The sequence below is a fragment of the Sylvia atricapilla genome, chromosome 6 (assembly GCF_009819655.1).
Source record: "Sylvia atricapilla isolate bSylAtr1 chromosome 6, bSylAtr1.pri, whole genome shotgun sequence".
In the NCBI taxonomy this organism is placed as follows: Eukaryota; Metazoa; Chordata; class Aves; order Passeriformes; family Sylviidae; genus Sylvia; species Sylvia atricapilla.
In genome coordinates, this window is record NC_089145.1 from 61520345 (window position 1) to 61534555 (window position 14211).

General features: G+C 33.6%; 1 protein-coding gene across 1 annotated transcript in view; it reads right to left on the reverse strand.

Annotated features, from left to right (window-relative positions):
• Positions 1-14211, reverse strand: part of SCFD1 (sec1 family domain containing 1) — a 49554-nt gene that overhangs the window by 4536 nt on the left and 30807 nt on the right. Inside the window, exons 16-23 of the mRNA XM_066322156.1 lie at positions 13230-13300; positions 12248-12327; positions 11630-11692; positions 10537-10612; positions 8317-8370; positions 3772-3824; positions 1593-1626; positions 281-346 (exon numbers count right to left, since the gene is read on the reverse strand). Coding sequence (XP_066178253.1) covers positions 281-346; positions 1593-1626; positions 3772-3824; positions 8317-8370; positions 10537-10612; positions 11630-11692; positions 12248-12327; positions 13230-13300 — 497 coding nt within the window. The remainder of the gene's footprint in view (positions 1-280; positions 347-1592; positions 1627-3771; positions 3825-8316; positions 8371-10536; positions 10613-11629; positions 11693-12247; positions 12328-13229; positions 13301-14211) is intronic.

The following is a 14211-nucleotide window of genomic DNA, read 5'->3' on the forward strand; positions in this document are numbered from 1 at the left end:
TATGAACACAAAATGAAAGAGAATGCAGTTTATTTACCTAACTCCAAAGAGCAACACGAGCAAAATACCAGACACAGTAAGTCTCTGTTGGTCTGAATTAGTAATCCACAATTTCTACTGATTTCTCACATTCCTTTTTTTCCAGACTCTGTATAGAATAAGGATGTTAGGGATAATTTCATAGACTTTGTCTTCTAAATACGAAATATTACAGAAAACCTGCTCTATCTGGTTTCTATCAGTAATTAACTTAGACTACAAGTGACAGAAGTGCACATACCTTTACATAGTCAATAAGATTTTGATATTCAATGTAGTTGCCTCCTCCAACCACAAACACTATGGCCTAAAAGGCAACAGACATATTATTAGAGCATGCATTCAAGTTCTGAAAATTTCATAAATGATATACCAGATGATTAAACCTACAACAAAAATCCTCACAATCCCACTGCAGTCTTAAAAGAACTGGATACAGAACCACTGCTTACTGTGTGAGAGAAGATATTTGAAGTTTTGGCAGGATGCAGAATGGCAAGCTGAGAGCTTTTAACATGTCACTCTCTTCTATTAAGACATATTTCACACATATATTGTTTCAACATGTTTCTTTTTTTTGTCCAAGGATGTCTCCAGTGACCACAGGAAGAGTTAAAATATCTCAATGGATGTTAAGGAATTCATTTGGACCATAAATAAAATACTTCTATCATAAAGAAATAAACTTTTTCATCGTTTTTTCCCCTTCTCAGGTAATATACAGGTAATATAAATTATTACCTGTAATAATTTATAATATTACAGGTAAAGGCCATCAGTATTTTCTGGACTGTGTTTAAAAGAGAACAATTCATGACTAGAAAGAGGAGAACTAATAGTTGTATTATTGTTGTGAACATTCATTATCCAAAACTATGTGACCATGCTATATGAATTTTATATAGACTTTATCTTACTGCTGACATTTTTGGTACAGAATCTGTACCACATCATATTCCTTTTGTTCCTGAGGATAATGAGGACATCTCCTGAGAAGTCTGAAACATTTGCATATTGCCAAGGCAAATATTTTGCCTACAAAACTTGGTAGTAAGACCAGATAAGACTTTTTCTATTTGTAAATATTTATGTAGAAAAATACCAAAAGTTACAGGCATTTGTATGGAATGGTAACATTCAATATTTTGATTTTTTTTCCTTTAACCTCAGAGACTCCTTAATATAAATCATTTACATCAGTGCTGTTGTTTAAGGCTGGACAAAGGATTAAATCTAGAGAGAATTCTGAAAATAGGAGGTTTAAATTGTTCACTCAATTATGATATTAGCAAATCCCTGTAATTATCTTCAGGAAAATTTTCTACATGTTTTTCTTCAGTATTAGTTAATACTTACACAGTCCTTTGAAGATGAAAAGCTTCAGAAAAACAGCTAATTATAATTAACACTAGATATAATTAGTCTAAGTGCTTTTTTCCAAATAAGACCTCTCATTTTCTTAATCATGATCACCAAAAATGACTATACTTCAGGATTTTTTTTTTTTTATTTTTAACACATGAACATTGAAAAATAATTTCTACGTGACTTACCTCCTGGAATGGATTTTTATTTCTTGGAACTGAGCTATAAAAAATAGGACACAAATTTCATTACAGATAAATAGAAATATGCAAAATAAGCATCATGTATCCATCATATGTGTGGTGTACTATATAATATTAAATAAAAATATAAAATAGAACAATAACTGCCTTTCCATTTGTTATGGAAAATCATTCTACAGGACTGAATATATGAATAAATAGGAATTTTACTTCATCATTTCTAATGTTTGAATAATAAGCTTTATGACAACAATCCTTCCATAATTTAAAAGCTCTAACTGCAGTGCTGTTACCTAGGAGCAAATACAATGAGTAAAAAAAGCCTGCCCTTTGCTCACACAGCACCACTGCCCTCCTGCCTGTACTGGCCAACAGGACACGTCTTTATGTTCTAACAGAGCTTAAAAACACTGCATTTTCCCCTGCAAATTCCCTGTTCCTCTATTTCCAAGAACAACTGACTCAATACAGATCCCAGAAGAACAGGTTTTTAAAGGGAATATCTATCTGTAATGTGCTGTGTCAGGAACACCACAGCCTTCCTGGAAGCAGAACCATTACCCCAATCCTCTCATCTTTTGAGTATGATATGACAAAGTCACATATATTCTCTATTTCAGAGGACAAAACCTGTGTATACTTGGGGTAGGCTTCACAAAGGACAGAAAGAGACAGTTTTGCCAAGACTGAATTACAGCAGTGCAGTTACTACTCTGTTTAAAACACTGTAAGTAGAAATGCCAGTATTTCTTCAAATGGGAGTAGGTTAGAAAATAAAATCAGTCACTTTTTAATTAAATCCATTAATTATACTATTTTATAACACTGTTTTGTCAAGACACCTAACAGATGTTTTTATTGTCCACAAAGATATTTGAAGGGAGAATTAGACAAACCACCCTGTGAGTTTTGTTACCATGCCCAAATATAATCCAAGGAATATAACTTGAGTTTACATACAAACCTCAAATAAGAAATTAAAAGCTATTCCCTATGATGAGTATTATAGCTACAGAGAATGCCATATTTAAGAACTGCTGTAAATGAATATTTCTACATTGTTTAAAGCAATTTAAAAACTATGCAGAGTGGGCAAAAAACTGAGAAAATCCTTTGGCTTGAGTAAAATAAAGCTTTGCACATTTGCACAAAATCCACCAAAAATGCAATTAAAACATCACAAACCAGTGATAGCTGAAATGAAAATGAAACATAAAACACTAGTACTTTTCCTCTTTTGATAATTTCAAAATTTGCTTATCTTTGAAATTATATAATTTGTTACACTTTTCAATAAAACAAACATATCATCTGTAATTTATGTCCTCTTACTTTTCATGTTTCAAGAACAAAGCAGAGACAGAATTTTGATGTAAATAACTAAACTCAAGCCTAGATCTACTTCATCCACCCTCATCCTGTAATAAAGTGGTGCAGCCAAATGAGATGATTGTTTTTTCACAGATTTCATGACAGTTATTTTTAGAAGGAATATCAAAATTAAGTATCTCCTCTGTTCCTAGGATATTAGATTAGGTGAGACTATCAGACTATTATTAGTTAAAGATACAAAGCTAAAATAAAGATCTATAAACTTCTGATCTAATTCCTCTTCCTCTCATTTTTTTTTTACTGGCAAAATAAACTATATCCAAGCCTCCCATCATATGCACATGAACATAAAATGTGCACCTACCTAATCAAAAGTGAATGCAGTCAAATTTTAATCTATTTTTTTTTCAAACTTATTAACAAATTACTAAAGAAGGGTTGTATTCAAATCAAAATTGTAACTGTTTAAAATGTGACAAAGAAATTTTGCTGCACTAGCCAATGACTATTTAACTTAACAGTAAAAATCCACAAAGTTTCTAAGAAATCAAGCAGCACACCTATGAAGAACACTAACATTTATTATTGCTAAATACTGATTACTGCACACTCCTGTGACTAAATTAATGTACATGTCAGGACTCACTTTTTTAGATTTTTTGGCAGTGTAATAAAAATTTATCTGATTGATCCAAGTTGTGAATTCCTTCAAGACCAACTTTCCTGACTTAGAATTAATGATTAAAATAATCACTTGCAATCAGCAGGTAAAATAAAATAGATTTCTTACCTTAGCCTTTTCATGGAGTAAAAGGAAAGAAGCAAAACTCACCTGTCGCTGCCTCGGAGCATCTTGGGGTCAAAATACCTGTAGTCATCTGTCTCCTATTAAAAAGTGTATTTTTATCTCAAAAGACTGGAATTGTGGCTAATGATTTTTTCCTTGTATATATTATATTAAACCAGTATAATTTCCCATCACATCACTCACCATTAACTGTGGTGCCCACTAATATCTAAGAAGTTTGTATATAACTGAACCAGTGCAGCATAAACAACAGTGAGAAGCTCTGAAGGGTGCTATGGAGCTTTTTATTTCTGGTTCACCTAAAATTGACCAGCACACACTTTCCAAAAAATACACTGGATGCATAATAAATCCCAACAGAAAGACAGTATGCAGAAAGAAAAATTAAGTTGTTACCAGCTTTAGAGGAACACGGATGGTTAGTTATAAACATAAAAAATTTCCCAGGTTATGGAGATCTGCTATTGATTTAACATTATAAAACAAAACACTTCTGTGGCAAGGAGTGCTAAGGATAAGACAGATCAAAATCTGCTACTGTTATGTAACTTATCCTTCTCAATTCATGATTTATGACTACTATTAAACCAAAATTAAGCTCTTGAAGAAGAAAAGACTTCCACAAAAATTTGAAAAGTTTGACCGTCTAAACTACAGAAAAAAAAATTTCTTCACACAGAAGACTCAGGCACTTGCAATATTTTTATTGGCAACGAGCAGGATTTTTGCCAATTATTATGGATGAAAAACAAAACTTCTTAGTAACTCCTTCTGACAACTTCTTGGCTTTCTCCTGTGGCTACACTAGATTTTCATCCAGGTACTGTGAAGTTTAGCTTGTGGATAAACTGCATGCAGAACTACAGTTGATTTTATCTGTGGGCTTACATGGCAAAGACCTCTGAATTCTGATGATTCTGTAAAGCAGAAATAATACTTCTTGAGTAGCAGACAAATTATCTGGGTAATTTACTAGAACTCACATAGCATAACTACCTCTAATATTAGAAAGTATTTAATACACATGTGGTGGTTACACACACACAAAATAAATCTATTTTATATTACCAACTTTTACATAATTACACAAAATAACTCTCTCATCCTGCAGTTTGGCTTTTAAAAAGAAAATGATTTAGACCTAGTTTCCCACTGAATCTTTGTAAAATGCTTTTATATGCTCCATTGGGAATTTCAGCTACAGGAGTCTGCCAGAATTCATGATTTTGGAGCTTCCCACCTAAAGGTGGTGTAGTGACTCTGAGGTAATGAGACAGCCGGGAATGGACTAGACTAAAACTGAGAGGTATCTGAGAAACCTTCACCTGGGATCAAAAGATGAGCTTTCTCTGCTTCTTAGAGTGAATTACAGATTAATGACAGAACTAAAAATCAGAGTTAATAAATATATTACAGACATTTACTCCTCAATGTCCTACTGCTGTGTTTTTTCACCGTGGGCTTGGGGAAGTAGACACACAGTAAGTGGTAAAGCAATAGAAATGTGATAACTTAAGGATTTTCCATCGTTGCTGTTTAAATACACTATTCCTGCTGAAATCAGTGCTGAGGGTGCAGGGAAAAGAAGCCCAAGTAGATTTTATTTTCTTTAAGAAATAGCAAGTCTGCCAATAAAAACTCTATAGTGCTTTCCTTACACGCAGCTGAATTTGTGACTTCCCTAAGAAATTCCAGAAGAAAAGAAATACTTCTGAATGCATAAACTTAGTTTTCAATATTTCGAATTAAAATGGAAAAAGACTCATGGAAATGTCATTGACTTTGAGTCTGTCTTTGTTTTTTCTGCAGAATCTAACAGGACTAATTTGGGTTAAGGAAATCCTCTACTTTCAGAATTTTTCTTTGTAATATATGAGAGGTTATCCTAAGTCTTATACCATATCCACTGAAAGGGACAGGATTAACTAAAATGCAGTGTCATTAATATATACCACAAATTGGATCTCTACTTCTTAATAACTCTTAATAAGTCAATACAAATGTACTCACTGTATTGAGAGAGGCTAAACCACTTTGTAAAGGTTCACTTTTCAAAGATTTTCCTCTCTCAGTAATCAATTAGAAGAATCTCTATAACTCTGTAGTAAATGTTAAATTTAATTTATGATGTTAAATTTCATAGCTATGAATTTAAATTTGTGTACACTTGGCAATAAGGGTTTTTTGTTCATATATGAAGATTTAAGGTTTTAAGCAACCTCTATTTAACGACACCAAAACAAAGCAACTACGTTTTAGTTTTATGAACAGAAGATTCATTTATTAAAAATATAACCTTAAAAGCAATTGCCTAAAATCGTGCTTTTAACAATAAATATTGTTATTTAAAATACCCACAAGTAACTGATTACTTTTAAGGTCATCAAGGAATGTTTCTGAATATGTTTTTCAGGAAAAGGTGTAACTATAGTTAAACAATCTAGAAAACCTCATAAAGTTACAAGATAGTGTTATGGCCCATAATATTTGTTCTAGCTGCTCCTGCTTCTGAAAAACTTGGACAGTATGGGTGTAGACTTATTTGTCCTTGCCAGTGAGACAAAAGGAACAGCAGAGACAAGCAACACACAAAGTGATTTACAGACAACCCCCCAGAGTTCTGCACAGGATATCATTCTAAATAGATTGAAGATTTTAACTGACAATAATATATGTGAATGTTTGTGGTACAAGGTGTATGTACATTTCACGTATTTCCTTTATTTTTGCAGTTAGTATCTAGAAAATAAATTATTTACATTCATTGTAATAATTGCTTGGCTTCTCAAGAATCTGCTCGAATTTTGCATTACAAAAAATTTTGCATTACTTTCATCTGTCTGTACATTCCATACACTGATTGCTGTGGTCAGTATAATTTCTTGAACTATAAACAAGACTTTTTTCTGTGTTGTAAAACAAGAAAATCTTGAATATTTTTTTCCTCTCCCTTTGTGCTCTGCCTGCAGTGCCGTAGTTCTCTATTCTGGGGAATAGAAAAGGAGCCCACACATCAGGAGATGAACAGAAGCCACAGTGGTGTATTTCCAGGCATTGACCTTTCCCAGATACAATTTCACTTCTGTTGAGAGGACAGCGAGTCTACACACCCTCCACAGTGACTCTGCCTTGCTTCCTTCAGCTGAACCCTCCTCCCAAAGCTGCTGGCAGCTTTTCTGCAGGTGAGGAGCTCAGTCTTTGGGGACTGCCTGGTCTGCTCTGACCTGAGCAGGGGGATTCCCTGTTTTGTGCCAGGAGTGTCTCTGCCATGGCAGTGGAGCAGGGAATTGGCCCAACTGCTGCTTTTCAAAGTGAGAACATCAAAGTTTTCCCCAAATTCTCAAAGTGCTGCAAACTGCTGCTAGCTGTTTTCTACTAAGTCAGAAAAAAAATCTCATATGGCTTGTAAACTTTTCTAAATCAACTCCTAAACTTGCAGGCAGAGGAAGCTGATGTTTATTTTTTAAAAAAGTCGTTTAGTTTTTTCACCTCACCATAAATTATCTGTAGTTTTAATTTCAGCTTTCTATGGTAAATGCTCTGAGTGACCTCTGCTGGTTGACCAAACAAAGTTAGCCCTGTACATCTTTTCCAAGTCTTTCAAACAGGAACAACAATCCATTAAAACTGGAAACAATCTCAATTTCTTTGTTTGCTAAAAGAAAGCAAATCATCTCCTAAGAATCATGACATATATCACCTATGAAGTACAGTTTAAGAAAATAAAGGATTACTTGCACGTTGATAATTTTCATATTTGACCATTATTTTTCTCTCTGTACATACATGAAGGTAGACTAAGAGAATATTTTAAAACTACTAACCAATGTGAGATATTACAAACTGTATCTCTCTGACTGATGCTGATGGCATTAAAATAGGAAGATTTTAATGTGGCAAACATATTAAAGCTTTCCAAATGACTTCTAAGAGGTGATATTTTGAGGACAAGTTTGTCATATACAGAACAAAACCCATGGCAGGAAGAATGACTCCATGCATAAACACTCAGGCCTATTTTGAGTTGTAAGTTCCAGCAAATGCCTTGAGTGTGTAGCTAACATGTAAGCATTTCAAAAATTTGTAACATAGATTTTAAAATAGTCCAAGTAACTTTTCACAGAAACAAGTACTAAAATATTTTCCTCTAGATGGCAAAGTTTAAAGACGTGGGAAATGTAATTTTCTTAGTAAAACTCTCTGTGAATATTTTACTGCTCGAATTGTGCTCTTTAAAAAAAGACTTTGAGGCAAAGAAAATTTCAGTCCACAGACTGATGTAGAAATCTAGGAGCAACAGAAGCTTAGTATAGCACAAGTGTAATATATAGGAATAGGAAAAAACCTAAAAAATATTAGTTCCAACGAGACAATAAGTTGTCATTGTTTAGAGTATTTTAATAAAAAAGGTCTTATTAAATAGTTACAAAAATGGTGCTGTTTTAGAAATACAGCATGATTGGATTCAACTGCACTATCATGAGAAAAATTAGCCATAGCATATTACATATCACAGCCTCAAGATTTTATTTGCTCCACCTCTCTCCATGTGAAGGCAATTTTACTCACAGGGTTTGACTTCATCTCCATAAGGTTGTCCAAAATACGTGTGACTGGCAGATTCTGGAAAACACAATGTGAAATTCATGGAATTAGGCTGAAAAAGGAATTGATGGAATTAGGCTGAAAAGCCTAAGAACAATTCCCAGGCACATTAATACTTATGGAAGAGTTTACAGAGAATTTAAAATACTATTTTGAACATTTTTTTTTCTCTTATGCTTTGTAAAGGTTAAGCTTAACTTATTCTCACCTAAATTACTTTTCTGTGAAAAAATGCAAACATCTGAGGTGCACAGAGCTAGGGGATAAAGATAAGACATAAAGTGCAAAAAAGGTGTGAAGATAGGAATAGAACTGTATTTATGCAACATATGCAGATGTGATCAAATACAGATTCTTATTAAAAAATATGTTGCAGTTAAGGAAAGAATTTTAAAGCTGATGCTGATAATTCAGTGCGTGATTGTAAAAAATACTAATGTTGTCAAAGAAATGGGTATAAAAAACAACCGTGGCAACAAATGTTTGGATGACTTGCAAAGGGATAAACTGAGGTGAAATTCAAGATTACTGCTCCTTATTTACATGGGAAATGTCAGCTGGGACAAAGATCTGAATATTGAAGAGTAAAACTACTTCAGTTCTAATAAACTGTGGGTGAGTTTACACAGCAACAGGATTGGAAATGAGTCTTGTTGGCAGAATGTATCAAAAGAGGATATTCCAAAGGATGATCTACATATTACAGTGGAAAACCAAGAAGAATCCCTGAATTATTGAAGGAAAAATAAAAAGTTAGCTTTAATAGAAATACCACAGACCTACATTAGGCTTACAAATATGAGGAAGAAAAGTTTCTCATCTGGTCACCCTAAAATATCTGGAGAAGAAATGAAAAGCCAGAAAAGGCATATCCTGAAAACACTGGCAAATTGGCTTTTTGCTCACTCAGGAGGCAGAACAATGCAAGCCACTTTCTACAGAATAACTCTTTAAAGCCACACATCTAAAGAAATGACAAAACATTTAATACAAGAGGGAGTTTCCTGGAAAATAGAATTATGTTTTATTATTACAAGTAACAGTTTATCTGAAGAGTTGTCTATAAAATATAACACACAGGCAAGCTGCATATTTCAATTTTCCTCAATCATATATCTTTATATAGCACTGATGTGTAACTCTGCAATGCAGCTTATCAATACAGTCATAGTGAAACTCCTGCAGAATTAACTTCATTAACTACCCTACAAAACTGAGAGCCCAATTTTACACTTTTATGTGACAGCTGATACTTCCATGTATAAATTATCTGTATAACAGGCTGAATCAACAACGACAATGAAAACATTAAATAGGTAAAAAGATAAACCATTAGTTAAGATTTCATTTTATTTAGTTCTGATATATTGCATTCCTAATTTAATTTCTGACTCTTCCACTAAATTATAATATGATGATTTTTTTTTTCAGAAATCTTGATAAGAAGATACTACAGAATTAAGGTATTAAACTGCAAATAAATATTTATTTATTGTCATCTGACAAAAGTACATAGTGGGAAAATAATATATTGTCTATAGAGAAGCAGGTTTCTGGAAACCACAATTCCACATTCCATTTTATAAAACCAGTTTCTTTTTTGTTTTTGGTGGTGTTTTATCCTTTGGGGGGGGTGTACATTTACATGCAAGTTATGCTCAGAAATATTTTATACAGTTAAGTGAATACTTGAAAGTGTTCATATCATTATAAACATATTTTTATTTTCATGCACATTACAATATTATGGTTGCTGTAGATTACACTTATATGGGAAAATAAGAAATGTTTGAATAGTAACTAAACAGAGAACTAACACTTTCAGCCTTTTAATCACTTTGGAATAGTTTAACTTAATGAATGTTGTTCTAAGCAAAGAGACAGACAGCTATATTTTTTGCTTATGAAGGTTTAGACTACTTTGAGTATTCCATAGATGTTCTTTTTATAATGCTGAAACCAGTCTTAATTGCTACAAAGAGGTCTTCAAAGAAAATGTGAATTTTTCATTACTTATCTGATATCTGGAAGCTACAAAGGGATACATCTATCCACAAGCAGAGATTTACACTTACTTTTTCACTGTACAGTGAGTTTTATTAATATGACAAAAGTACTGACATTTGTTTTTCTAGGGGTTCACAATACTCATTATAGACATTTAAATAGTTTTTTTAAACTTACTTGTTGCTTCAGTACTAAGTTCTTCACTCCCTCCATTACAAACTGTGATCCTGTGTTCATAACACGTGAAAACAGACTGGAAAAACAAAACAAAGATGACGTGTAAGATCTTTTTGTTTTTAATTTCTACACTGACATCCAATTCCCAATAAAGCCAAGAGGATCTAAGTACCAAATAATTCAGTTTGTCATAAAATATATTCTTCATGTCACACAGCAAGTAATTGTATGGGAATACACCTGTAATCTACCAGACAGATCCTCACCCATCAATGGGAGTCTTGGATTCTAGTCTTTAATCCCCTGAACAGTTTATTTTACAACTTCAGTCATGTCAGGATCTGAGTGCTCCTTTCAAGTGGGGATCTTCATCACCAGGGTCAAGAGAGATGCTGAGTGTCTCCAACAAACCCAGGAGCAATTTTTCCAAGTGAAACAGCACCAGAACTCTCTCTAACCACATTGTGCCACAGATCCCTTGTGACAGTGACAGGGCATTCCTGAAAGCAAAGTTGGTAATGAGGACTGAAACCTTCTGAAGAATGGGAAGAAACCAAGTCCCATATCCTGTATGGGATATATGTAACTTTAGCATATTAATCTTCTTCTCCTGTCTTGAAATAAACACCTACATCTTTCAACAAGCAGACAGACACCCAGTTCAGGATATTCCAGTGAAACAGCAGTGTGTTCCTGCAGCCCTGACAGTCTCCAAACCCAGGAGAGAAAGGATTTTGAATATACAGGGCTTTTTATCCTCTGCCATTGACCACTTAAGGCTGAAAGTGATGGCTGTCATAGATCCAGCTCCTGGTGCTGAATTATTCCCCTGGGAGAGTGCATTTAATGTGCAGATGCAGAGAGCACTGTAATAAGATAGTTTGTGAATTTATTCACAGATCCTTTTATCCTCCTCTCTGTGTATTACACATTGTTAGGGGAGATTAGTGGTTGTAATTGTCTGTAGCTTAAAAATGTTACAAATAGGGAGATGTTTTGTTCTGGGCCCTGTATAACACCAACCACACTTTCAGCACTACTAAAGTAAGATAAAAGAACCTAAAGGCTTACAAAAAATTAATCAAAAGCATACCCCAAAGGTTTAGGTGCAGCATTTCCATAGCTGGCTGGAGCTGAAGCCATCTTAGTGAAAGCCCTGTGAAAGCAGGGATAGAAATAAAGTATTTATCTCAGGCACATAATTCTGTAGAATGTTCCACTCTAGTCAATTGAAAGTGAAAAAACTTCTGCATTTCAAACTCTTTCAGGAAGTAATTATTTATTACATGCATCCCTCTTGCCTACAAATACAATAGGAATTAGATTTTATAGTTAAAAGACAAAGACTTCATTCAGATACCATGTAAAACTACATTAACTGATATGCAACATGACTCCTTGGTATGAACTAAAAAAGCTCTGGAGTCTGAACTAGCAAAACTTTCCATTTAATTTAATAAGTTGTTTCTGTCCTGGATCATTAAGAACACCACCACATGTCATGTTCTATAGTGTTCTGGCACTATTGAAGCTTAGTTTTAAAATAAGATTTGCATGTTTTACCATAATAATGACAGTAAATACTTACACCAAATGAATGTTTAAGGATAATTTACAATTTAAGAGAAGAAACACATAATTCCTGGATACAATGCTGGGTTCTGTGTTTCCCAGTTAGCCTCATATAGGAGAAAAAAAAGAAATTACTTACTTCCATTGTTTTATGTAGCTCAAAGGAGCGAGATTACACCCTGCATCTGTCAATGCCTTTTTATACTGCTCCAAATCAATCTGAAATCATAAAGGGCAGAATTATAAAAGGTTGAAGTTACTCTCAATTCCATGTACAAAGACAAAATATCCTTACCTAAATACTAATAAGCACTGCAAAGTCATAGCATTGACCCAAGTTAAAAAGTAATTTTGAGTCTTAATCCTATTTCCTACCAACTAAAGAAATGCAAGTTGAAATAAAATTTGCCATGAGCAGATCCCATTAAACTGAACAGTGTTTGTGGAATTAAATCCTGTGCCCTTTCAGATATGGAACAGTCTTTATACTAGAATCAACAGAATGCTGGTTTCTGTAGAATGTCAAAGCAGCAAATAATAAACAAAAAGGAGCTAATATACATTAATACAAATACTTTCTATTTGCCTAACCACACATTTTTTCCATCAGATAATGTTACTGTGGTGTAAAAATTTTCCTCGAAATGAATCATTTTAAGTTCAAAAGAAATATGAAGAAATTGTTTCCTGGATTATTCAGATATTGGCAGATGCATTTCTCCTTCATTCACCTGCTAGTCCACTGACTCAGTCATTCTTGAATAGATGGAGTGAAATGAATCACATTTTCATTCTGCTTTGTCTACTTCTTTGAGCAGTGGAGCAGAATAATAGAAAGCATGCTGTGTCTTGCAGTAACCATGATCTAAATATGCATTATTTACATTATATTATACAATTTAATATTCCTTTTTACTAGTCATTCACATCCTTTGAAACGGTGGTTAAAGGTTTGTGAGGCAATAAGACAAAATTTACATAAAGTTTTAGAATTTCCTGGCCATTTCATACTTCTCTTTGCAAAGAAATAGAAATATCTACTTAGTACTGAAATGCCACAGAAAAATCCCTCGTGCCACAATCTGGTGTTGGAATTTAATTCCTGTAAAGATCATAGGTACCTCTGAAGGTGCCTGAGCTGAGCTTATGTAATAGATGAGGAATAATCGCATCTTGTCTTCAGGGGTTCCTGCTGCAGTAAGGAAAAAAAACCAAGAATTAAAACCTACAATTGTAACTGTGCTACTGCATTAACTGCTCCTCAGCAGCCATACAAATGTACATGCACATCTTTAGTTATGACAATAAATGTTATTGGTAACCACGGCCTTCTTCAGTGTATAAAATGATAGGAAGATACACAGCAATTTTTTGAAGAGTTGGGTTAGATGTGGTCATTCTTTCTGAAAGTTTTACACTTTCTCCTTTTGTTTGTAGTGACTATTATTCTTCATATAACAGACTAAATAAATTATGCAGAGAAATGATGACTTATTTTATGCAGAGATGGCAAATGTTATAAGGAAGTACATCTATGAAAAAGCAGACTAAAGAAAAATCGTATCAGTAAAAGCCACAGCACGTTATTTTTTAGCTCTACAATTTGCTTACACAGCTCTATGGATCACTGTACTGAAATACTTGAGGACTGCAAAAGCACTTATATGAACCTCTGGTGAGGAAAAAAACCCCTAAACTTCCAACTTGCCTTCAGAAAGGATTTCACCTCCTAAATCCTCTTTTGGTGGAGAAAAACACTTCCCACTCTTGGGAAGCATTCTTCATATGCAATCAAAATTCATCTCTCCAGATCAAAAGGTTGATGAGCCACTATTTAGACTATAAACTACAACATCAGATTTTGAACACCATCTTTTTTATTTTTCTAGAGAGAATCACTTTTAGTAAAGACAATAGTTTCAAATGAAATCTTCAGAAGAACAACTTCTCAAAACAAACATTTCAAATTAAAATTCATTATAAAAGCCTGATTCTTTTAGTACAATATAAGACTGCACTTTTTCGTACTTGTGGGTAAGAAAATGACTTTTTTTCTGTTTTTCTTTTTCTGTTTTGTTTGTTTTGGGCTGTTTTCCCCTACTA